The 11517-nt window shown below is 38.7% G+C and overlaps 1 protein-coding gene across 1 annotated transcript; it reads left to right on the plus strand.

The window, feature by feature from the left end:
* The first annotated feature begins 3481 nt into the window (after window positions 1–3481).
* On the plus strand, window positions 3482–4510 carry LOC143609477 (uncharacterized). Its single transcript, XM_077084226.1, has one exon. It carries the CDS (start codon window positions 3482–3484, stop codon window positions 4508–4510), a length of 1029 nt encoding a protein of 342 aa, XP_076940341.1.
* Window positions 4511–11517: the final 7007 nt, after the last annotated feature.

Raw genomic sequence — 11517 nt, forward strand, 5'->3', positions numbered from 1 at the left:
TTAAAAATAGTGTTAATGATTTTATAGTTTAATTTATACTTCCTCCATTTCATTAAAAGTGCTCATATTTTTATTGTTTGTCCCATTACAAATATTCAATTTCAAAATTTATTAACCAATTTTTAAGTATACCCTTAAACACACATAACTAGCATTAATAAACAATATTGACGAACCCAATTTCTAAGAGCATTATTGTCATTTGTTAAGCAAAAATAGTAATCATTCAATATACGTTAAACTTTGTGCTTTTCAAACCATAACACTTAAAAGGGGATGGAGGGAGTATATGTTTAAGGTTTAAATCGAAGTGATTAGCACCTAAATATGACCTAAAGTAGCACTTCATAACTTTATTCGATTTATCTCCAACATCCTACTCAGGGTGGATTTAGGCCGAAAAGTAGCACGTCATCAAGAACTTCAAGAGATTTGTCTCCGATGTCCAGCCCAAGGCGCAGATTAAGGTTAGAGAACTAGTAAAAAAACTAATATATACTATATTTGTATTTGACAGTCTTGTATTTTCAACGTCCTGGTTTCGGTGCGCGCGTATAATGTATATATGTATGGGCTCTGGGGTGGGCAAAAGTGAAATTGCATTAATTTTGACGTTATTTTATTAATTTCATGAAAATAACGTTAAAAGTGGCGGAAGGTTAATCAGACATTATGTGGTGGCGTTGATGGCCGAAAAACAAATGTACATACACCATCAGCCGGTGTCCAAATGGTTGAGTGTTATGCACCTTCTGTCGAAGGCTTGACGCAAAACTACTATCGGTCTGGGGTCTCACCGGAAGCAGTCTCTCTATTCCTAGGTAGTAGAGGTAAGACTGTCTACATCCTACTCTCCTCAGAGCCTACCATAGCTTTGCTATTAGTGGGATTTACTGAGTACGATGATGATGATGAATCTTGTACTTTCAAACGATGATAAGATATACTTTCAAGTGGTAACTAAAATGAACTTGGCTGATTTCAAAATTCAAATCGTAAGAACAATAACAGGTTCCACAATAAAAAGTTCCAAAATAAAAATGCAAACCCTGATGCAGTGTCCCATCGACTTGAGTATGATGCACGCAGGAAAAGGTCGTTTACACAGATAAACAAAACTTAAATTTGGTCATATATAAAAAACACTAGTCCACCTCTCTTGAAACATCAAAGAATCAAAATGTGATTTGTACCTAGAACTCAAAGCATATGTTCTTCTTCAAGATCTGCAACAGCATTTATGATTTGCCCCTTAATCCATTTCTTCTGCTCCTTGTTCTTCGAGTTCATTATCCAAGACTTGCATATCTTATTTGTTCTTATGATCTCCTTGTTGCTACCCACAACTCTTCCTTTGGCTCCTTTCAAAAGATTATTACACTTCAAACATTCACAATCCTGCCTCGGTATCGTATCTTGTATTATCGGCCTCAAATAATCTTTAGTGGCCAATATTTCATTTTCATCTTGAGAATTTTCAATCTACACTTTTAGCATACTGACATCCTGAAATTTACAAGATAATTCTTCCCTGCAAAGTATCAAGTGACCATAGTTTGTAAAACAAAATGTTACATACCAAATTTTAATCAAATATGCAAAGGATTGTGGAATAGTTATACTACAACGTACTGTAACATATTGACGACACGACCACGATCCATGAGGAACTCCTGCAACTGTAAAATGCGAAAAGTCATAATGTGGATTATTTATGTTCTTAATGAGTGTTTAAATTATGCAATTGTTTGCCGGATAACCACCTTTAAATTCTCCATTTCTTCTTGTTCGAGTTTAATGGATTCTTTAGCCAACATTTTTATCTGGTGTTTCTGATACGCAAGTGCAACTTCTTTTTCTAATTTTTCTTTATCCGCTGCTTCCTTTTAGTTATAGCTGCATTTAATCTTTTCTCTAGGGATTTATACATCTAATTAAGAAAAGATTTTAACAGTAATCAATATATTAATTAAACAACACATAACGACCTCAATACAAGTGCTAACTAAGTACTCGACCCACTAGTACCTGATCAATATCTACAAGACATCCATCTCCATCATTCAACACACCCGATACACGAAAGTGAAGCTCATTCATTTCAGTAGCTAAATCAGCCTTTCGTGCATATACTTCTCTAGAACGCTGCGATTATAATAAAAACCTATATATGACCACGTACATAAAGTGAAGTAGTACTAGAACTAATGTATAACCTTGTCATTTGTTTCCTTTGCTTGTTGGTGTGCTAATATAAGTTCATCAAGCTCTGCATTAATATGCAAGTTACAATTATCAAGCTCCTGCTTTGCTATTTCCGCAACTTTCTCCTTCATTTCCACTTCTCTCATTAGAGTCATAATAGAATCCATTTTCGAGTCAACGACTTTCTGCAAAAATATTTAATATTAATGATCACCCAAAGCAACACAATTGTCTTTTACAAAGTCTTGTAAACATATGACACAAGTGAAGTTTGATATACCTTGTTAGTTCTCGTGTCAAGAATTTCAGTGGTCAACAAATCCATTTGATCAAGTAGCAACTTCGTTCTAGAACGCGTACGTGGCTCTGTAGTCCCTCTAATAATCAGTGAAAATAATTTAACACGTTACATTTAAAATGCACATATGTTTTCTATGCAATTTTTAAGGAAAATCAATAAAAGATACAAGATTTACAATCTTCAAGTCATAGTTTCTAAACCTGCTTTTTTTTTAAACAACAGATTTCAAGAAACCCTAAACAACTAGTTTTCGAGTTTTGAATGTTTTTCGCAAAAACTTAGAACAAAAGAAAAAGGTTTTGACTATTTTTCAGAATAAAAACCTTGAAACTCATAATACCTGTTTGCTTCGTCTGCTTGTTAAAAATTTGGAGGTTATTGTTTAAAAATGCCAGCCATCATATTTATTAGCAACATTTAGATGAAAGTTTGTTTGAATATCATCAGAAAATCGTAATGAATGTGATTCAAATGTCAGACTTTGCCACTTCGTCAAACCAGACCCGTTAACTTTATAATATTTTACTTCGACCCCTTTGAGTAATCGCCACTAGTTTTGAGTAATGACCCAAAAGATATAAAACGAGGGTTCAAATTGAAATGGGTTATTTTAAGTTGGGTCAATCTGTTTTCGTTTAATAATGGGCTTCAGCCCACGTAGTCATTTTTGAGTCTGCATCATTGCATGTGTGTTGGGCCATGCAAGTGTCTATTTGAGTTTTTAGGGTTTCCAGTTTATGGCTTGGTGATCAACTTGTAACTGTATCGAGTATGATGCATGTTTTCTAGTGGGAGTCGTGTTCTAGTTTGTAGGCACACGTTGTTAGTCGGTTATTTCCTTTTGCAGTCTTGTAAGCTATTTATATAGCCTTTCTTTGTTAAATGAAGGATCAGAGAAAATTGCAGCATTGAGTGTGATACTATTACAAGTGGTATTATAGCAAACCTGAGAGAAAAACAAACTGTGAGAGAGAGATGGCGGTAGAGAATTCCAACTTCCAGGTACCGAGTGTCCCTAAGTTCGATGGCGATTTCGAACATTGGAGCCTGCTGATGAAGACTTTGCTGAAGTCAAAAGAATACTGGGTTGTGATCGAACCCGGTTACGAAGAACCTCGTGAAGGAGCACAACTCACCGCGGCACAACAGACCAATCTGGAGGCGATGCGTCTGAAAGACTTGAAGGCCCAAAATTATATGTTTCAGTCAATTGATAAACAGACACCGAAGACTATGACCCATAAGGAAACCGCTAAACAGATTTGGGAAGCCATGAAGAGCAAGTACCAAGGAAATGTGAGGGTAAAGAAGGCTCAATTGCAAATGTTAAGAAGAGATTTCGAGACCTTGGAGATGAAAGACGGTGAAGGTGTCAACGAGTACTTCGGGAGAGTAATGACTACAAGCAATGAGATGAAGAGTTATGGGGAAGATATGACTGATGTAAAAGTGGTGGAAAAGATTCTCAGATCACTCACAGAAAGGTTTAATTATGTGGTGTGCTCTATCGAGGAATCAAAGGATACATACCTAATGACAGTGGACGAGATACAAAGCTCGTTGCTTGTTCATGAACAAAAGTTTTCCCGTAAAACAAATGATGAACAAGCATTAAAGGCAGAGACAGAAGCCAATGGACGTGGCCGAGGAAGAGGAAGAGGTTTTCTTACTAGAGGTCATGGTCGAGGACGTGGAAGGTCTAGGCCAGACTTTGACAAGTCTGCCATCGAATGCTTCAGATGCCATCAGTTTGGGCATTTTTCATACAAATGTGGTCGAGAAGAGAGGCCTGTGAACTTTGCTGAGTTTGACGAGGGAGAAGACCTTCTTCTCATGACCCATTCAATCATCAAAGAACCAAGTAGGAAGGGTATATGGTTCCTAGACTCTGCTTGCTCGAATCACATGTCAGGGGCTAAAGAATGGTTTACAAATATGGATGAAAGCTTCTCACACATGAAAGCTTCTCACACGCGGTCAAGCTTGGGAATGACATACGTTTGAAGGTTAAAGGCATTGGAGACGTCCGTCTAGAAATAGATGGTATACCTCAAATCATCACTCGAGTTTACTATGTACCAGAGCTCACTTCAAACCTCCTAAGTATAGGTCAGATGCAAGAAAAGGACCTAACTGTGGTGATAAACAAAGGCGTGTGCAAAATCTACCATCCTCATCGGGGTGTCATTATGATCTCTAACATGACCAGGAATAGAATGTTCTTGGTCCATGCTACAGCAAAGACCATGACTCCCAGATGTCTTAAGGTGGATGAAGAAGTCACCAACCAACTGTGGCACAGGAGGTTTGGCCACTTAAACAACAAATCACTAAGAACAATGAAGTATAAGAATATGGTAATTGGCTTACCAAAAACTGCTGAGGCTACTAAGGAATGTGAAGTGTGCAATTTGGGAAAACAAAGAAGGGAAGATATGCCAAAGAAAAGCATATGGCGAGCCACAAAGAAGCTCCAACTGATCCACACAGACCTGTGTGGACCAATCAGCCCGGCGGCGACAAATGGGAAAAGGTACATCATGGTTTTAATTGATGATTTTTCAAGGAAAGGATGGGTCTACTTTCTATCTCAGAAAGAAGAAGCACTTGATACTTTCAAAAGGTTTAAAACAAGGGTCGAAAAGGAAACTGATTTTAAAATAAAAACGTTAAGAAGCGATAGAGGTGGAGAATTCACCTCTAAAGACTTTAATGATTTTTGTGAAACGGAGGGGATTCAAAGACAACTGACCGCTGCGTATACTCCGTAACAAAATGGGGTTGCGGAGAGACGTAACAGAACGCTGATGAATATGGTCAGGTGTCTGCTCATTGAAAAGGAAATACCTAGGTGTTTTTGGTGGAAGCAGCAACTTGGGCATGTCACATAATAAATAGATGTGCCACCACCTCCCTTGAAGAAAAAGTTCCCGAGGAAGCCTGGTCAGGTTGTAAGCCAAGAGTAGAATATCTTAGAATCTTTGGTTGCATTGGGTATGTGATGGTACCCAGCCAACTAAGGACAAAACTTGATGACAGAAGCCACAAATGTGTATTTCTAGGTGTAAGTGTTGAATCAAAAGCATACAAAACGTATGACCCAGTTAAAAGGAAGATGGTAATTAGTAGAGATGTGCATTTTGAAGAAAGTGAAGGTTGGAAGTGGGAAAGTGAGGTCTATGGAAATAGTGACCTATGTGTTCCTGATGGTGACTACTCAGAAGATGATGTACAAGGGAATATAAACAATAATGTGACTCCACATGAGTTACATGCTGAAGAGACAAGACAAGAAGACAGTCCAAATGCATGTGCTCCCTTGCAACATCAAGTGGTCCCACCACATGGCTCTACAACACAAACTGAAGGTACCATAAATGACCTTGCCCTTGAAATAATAACACCACAAAATGAAACAGGTGAACCATCGTCGGATGTCGCGAGAAGAACAAGAAAACCATCACAATGGTTAGCAGATTATACGAGTGGGGAAGGTCTCTCAGACGATGAATGTGGTCTTGCTATGTACTCAAGTGCGGATAACCCAGTGAACTATCATGAAGCAGTCAAAGAAACAAAGTGGATCGATGCTATGAAGAATGAAATGCGATCCATAGAAAGGAACCTCACATGGGACCTCGTTGATGCTCCACCCGGGGTCAAGCCTATCGGGGTAAAGTGGTTATTCAAAACCAAGCTCAATGAGAAGGGAGAAGTCGACAAACATAAGGCTCGACTCGTAGTAAAAGGGTATGCACAGAAAAAGGGGTAGACTATTACGAGATATATGCTCCTGTGGCGCGGTGGGATACGGTTCGTTGTGTTCTAGCCCTTGCAGCTCAAAAGGGGTGGACTATATATCAACTCGACGTGAAATCTGCTTTTCTAAATGGTGAGCTAGAAGAGACGGTTTACATCGAGCAGCCAGAAGGGTTTGTCAAGAAGGGTGAAGAACACAAAGTATGCAAACTAAAGAAAGCCCTTTACGGGCTGAAACAAGCGCCAAGGGCATGGTTCAAAAGAATCGAAGGGTACTTTTTGAAAGAAGGGTTCAAGAAAAGCCAATATGATCACACGTTATTCATCAATAAGACCAACAAGGGAACAGTGATTGTAAGTCTGTACGTAGATGATTTAATCTATACAAGGGATGACAAAGAAATGTGTGAAATATTCAAGCTCTCCATGATGCATGAGTTTGAAATGACCGATCTTGGGAGAATGAAATTCTTCATGGGAATAGAAGTAAATCAAGGAAGAAATGCAATAACTGTGAGCCAAAAGAAGTATGCCAAAGAAATACTGGAAAGATTCAACATGTTGGAAGTGAATGGTGTGAAGAACCCAATTGTACCTGGTACTGTGATAACAAAAGCAGGTGTGGGCAAGAAGGTGAATGAGTCTGAATATAAAAGCTTGGTTGGCAGCCTCATGTACCTCACAGTCACTAGACCTGACCTTATGTATGTTGTATGCTTCATCTCTAGGATTATGACTAACCCGAAGGAAGAACATTTGCAGTTGGCGAAGAGAATATTGAGGTATGTAAAGGAAACTATCGGGTACGGGTTAGTATATGAGCGAGGAAGTATGGGAAAATTACAAGTGTTTACAGATAGCGATTATGCAAGGGATGTGGAAGATCGAAAGTGCACGTCTGGATATACGTGCATCATGAGCAATGTAGCCATATGTTGGAGTTCACGAAAGCAAGAAATTGTCACATTGTCGTCAACGGAAGCCGAGTTTGTTGCAGCAACTTTGTGTGCGTGTCATGCAATATGGTTGAAGGGTTTATAGGCTGATTTGAGTGGTGAAGAACTGGGACCTGTGGAGATTCAGTGTGATAACAGCTCAACAATCAAGCTTTCGAAGAATCAGGTGATGCATAGACGTACTAAGCATATTGATGTTCGCTTCCATTATTTGAGAGAGCTCGTGAATGCAGGTGAAGTTCAGCTATGGTTTTGTTCTTCTCAGAATCAGATAGCCGATGTTATGACGAAGCCAGTGAAATTGGAAGTGTTTGAGAAAATGTGAAAGATGATGGGGGTCCGCAGCTTAGAAAACTAAACTGAAGGGTATACCCGACTTCAGTTTAGGGGAAGGATTGAAATGGGTTATTTTAAGTTGGGTCAATATGTTTTCGTTTAATAATGGGCTTCAGCCCACGTAGTCATTTTTGAGTCTGCATGTGTGTTGTCTATTTGAGTTTTTAGGGTTTCCAGTTGATGGCTTGGTGATCAAGTTGTCACTGTATCGAGTATGATGCATGTTTTATAGTGGGAGTCGTGTTCTAGTTTGTAGGCACACGTTGTTAGTCGGTTATTTCCTTTTGCAGTCTCGTAAGCTATTTATATAGCCTTTCTTTGTTAAATGAAGGATCAGAGAAAATTGCAGCATTAAGTGTGATACCATTACACAAATCATATATATTTCAAAACCATATATGGACGTAAGGTGCGGGAGTATAATGGTCTTTCCACAGGATTCCTAACAGTTTGCAAAAGTTTGGTTAGCGGTTGGGCTCAAACTGCAAGGGTTTGCAAACGTTGGGGTGCCAGAAGCTAAAAATGGAACTGGAATATCAAGCTGCTATTTGGTGCTGACCATAGGAGTGCAAATTGCAATTAACTCTTATAACTTTTTAGTTCATTAGCGGCGACAATTTAAAGGTTGTCGCTAATGATGTCGCCCTTAATGGTAATGTTTTTTTGTAGGGTCTTATGATACCGGACGGACCACCTAAGTATACCCCGTTTTGCCTTTAGACACACCATAATCGTGCCCGACATCTTTTCTTGCCGACTCTTGCAGCTTCTTGAACTTCTTTTAATTCCTTTATCACAGTTGGATATGAATTTTTTTTAAAACACATACACCAAAAAGGGTAGATCCCATTTGTAAGATAGTAGCCACTGTGGTATTATACTATTATAACACTTTTACATCAAATGGAAACCTAGGCACGGTTCCAAGAAACCCGATAGTAAATATTGATGATTGTTCGAAAACATTGATGTCTTTGTTTGATACAAGCGGACCAGAGAGCGCATGCCAAAATCACAAAGCATTAGAAACCAACGTATCGAGCATGATCATTGGGTAGTGGTGATGATCACCTCACATATATTGACCCCTTAGACACGTACTCCAAACCCAATGTGTACAGTCGATGTTGCTGAACATCCCCGGAAGACCATGCTTTTCTTCATGTGCGTTGTATAGAAGTGCACTATTAGCCACCGAGATGAAGGAGCTTCAATTTCGCATATCTGGTGTGTTGAATAAAGGGGATGGGCGTGTCACAACTATCATTGAGGTGGTGTTTTTTCTTTTAACAAATGCGGATTACTTAATCAACTAGCACGTGTATTATGGTTGTTAATCACTATCAATCCTTTCTTGATTATATGTGTAAATCCTTGGAGTAAAGATTAACTGCAACGGTAATTAAAAAGGAAGCAACAGAAAGAAAAGTTAGGAAAAGAAGTTACACTTGCATATCAAAAGAGTCAGATGGAAAAGTTGGTAGAAGAGACTAGAATAAGAAGCAATGGAGAATTTAAGGATAGTTATTTAGCAAAACAATTGCATAATGAAAGTGGTTTTTATCATGATAATAAGGGTGTTTTGATTTAAACACTCAAAAGCGAATAACAGCTATTTAAATATCACAATGATATGATAATCAGTTTCCAAGTGCAATTTCAAACACGCCCTACTTAAGAGCTAATTACATTGTGACTTGTCTCCTTTTTTAGTTGCATGAGTTCCTTAAACCTTATACATCTTGGTCACATACTCGGTATGTTACTGTAAGTCGTAGTGTCCACAACCCTTTGTATACTCTCTATCTATTAATCAACTTATCCTTAATCAAAACTCATCAAATTTATAAAATCTTTGTTTCTAAACTATATTTCTTCACACCAACTTTAATTATAAATGGATTCTCCTACATCTATATATAATCGGTTTTTCGGGTCCGACCAACAAGCCGAAGACGAGGTGGAGGAAGAGGTGGTTACGAGTGCAATTGTGCTCGCGACAACTTATATGAGTTCCATTACAAGTGCGATTAGCTCTCCACCACCCCTGTTTCAAAAAGAGCATATATCAAACGAGATCGTACCTCCGCCAACAACCGGTTGATGGCGGATTACATCTACGACTCGCCAAGATACAAGAACCCGAAGACCTTTAGGCGTTGCTTTCAGATGTCTAAAAATTTATTTATGCGCATCACCAATGATTTGGAGCGTGAGCTTGATTACTTTAAGCAAAAGTCGGACGGTTGAGGGACGCTAGGATTCACGGCTATTCAGAAGGTTACGTCAGCCGTACATGTGCTCGCCTACGGAAACACGGCCGACATCAACGACGAGTATTTAAAGATGGCCGATAAAACAACTCGGGACACCTTGGAGTATTTTTACGGTACGTTTCGTTATTTTTTAAATAATTATATCACTTGTTCATTTTAGTCAATTATTTCTATAAAAGTTGTGTAAAATATAGGAATATTGAAACTATATGGACCATATTATCTGAGAGAGCCCAACTGGAACGATCTACAACGTCTTTACGAGGCCCATGCAAGGGTGCATGGTTTACCCAGCATGATAGAGAGTCTAGATTGCATGCATTGAGAATGGGCTAATTGTCCAACTACATGGCGAGGTCAATACACACGAGGTGACCAAAAGGGACCAACGGTCAGCCTTCAAACGATTGCTTCATACGACCTTTGGATTTGGTCGGCATTCTTTGGTCCGTCTTAGAGCAGTCGCCTGTGATGGAGACTTACATATCTGGGACTGTTCACGTCGCTTCGTTTTGGGCTAACGATAAATTCTACCATCATGGGTACTATCTAGGTGATGGAATATATCCAGAGTATGCGATAATCGTTAAAACATTCAGAGACCCGTTGGATGAAAAAAGACAGTATTTTAAGAAAGTGAAAGAGCCTGCGAGAAAAGATATCGAGAGGTGTTTGGTGTTCTTCAAAAACGATGACATTTTGTTAAAAATATTTGTCGTCTATGGTCTTTAGAAAGAATAAAATGTGCTAGGTATGCGTGTATCATAATGCATAACATGACGAGGGAAGAGCAATATGTCCAACTTTCATACCGGACCACGATCCACCACGAACTCCAACAAGTATGGAGCAAAGACTCGAAAACTCAGATTTCGTGTGGTCAAAAGAGATACATAACGCACTAAAGGGGGATTTGGTCCAACATCTTTATCTTTGGATGAATCGACGTTTGCCTAGTGAAAACGAGAATTAAAACGAGGGCAACAATGAAGACGATGAAGACGACGAGGGCGAAGACAATGAAGGCGACGAGGCGAAGTGTCACACCCCAACTTAGGGCCTAGGCGTGTGACCACAAGTTGGTACATGCTTTGTAAATAAATCAGAGTTGCGGGTTTTATTTCAGCGGAAGTCTTTTAATTATTAAATATTATTATTTTGAAAACTTATTAAAAGTCGGGTTTAAATACCTGTTTGATATTTCCAATACATTTCTTTTAGAAACATAATTTCTTTATAATATTTTCAAATAAAATATCTGAGCCATCAGATTGCATCTAATGACTATAACTCCAATCTTCTATTCCTTCTTGCTTGTCTGTTCTAACCTTTCTTGTTTCCCTGTAACATGGGGGAAAATACGTCAGCACAAAACTGGTGAATAACGCTGACTCTAAAATCTCTTTTCAATACCTTTGTGAAACCAACAATAATACCTTTGTGACTACTCATTAGGCACCCAACTAAATTGGGATCAAATTACCCTAAGTACCTTGTACAATTAATTATATACACAATATCATTTCTCTGAACAGTCCCGTAGACCTTCAGAGGCATGTTGATGATATACATGGCCTCGGGGAAATGCCGAGTCACCATGTATGTTTGGATCCAGACACATGTATACTCTTAATCAGAGTGTCCGTTTCTTATTATTGTACACAAAGTTTTAAGGATTCGTAAA

Source organism: Bidens hawaiensis, unplaced genomic scaffold (genome assembly GCF_021521415.1).
Source record: "Bidens hawaiensis isolate Kalapana, Puna unplaced genomic scaffold, B.hawaiensis_p1.1 tig00419662_1, whole genome shotgun sequence".
NCBI classification, from domain to species: Eukaryota; Viridiplantae; Streptophyta; class Magnoliopsida; order Asterales; family Asteraceae; genus Bidens; species Bidens hawaiensis.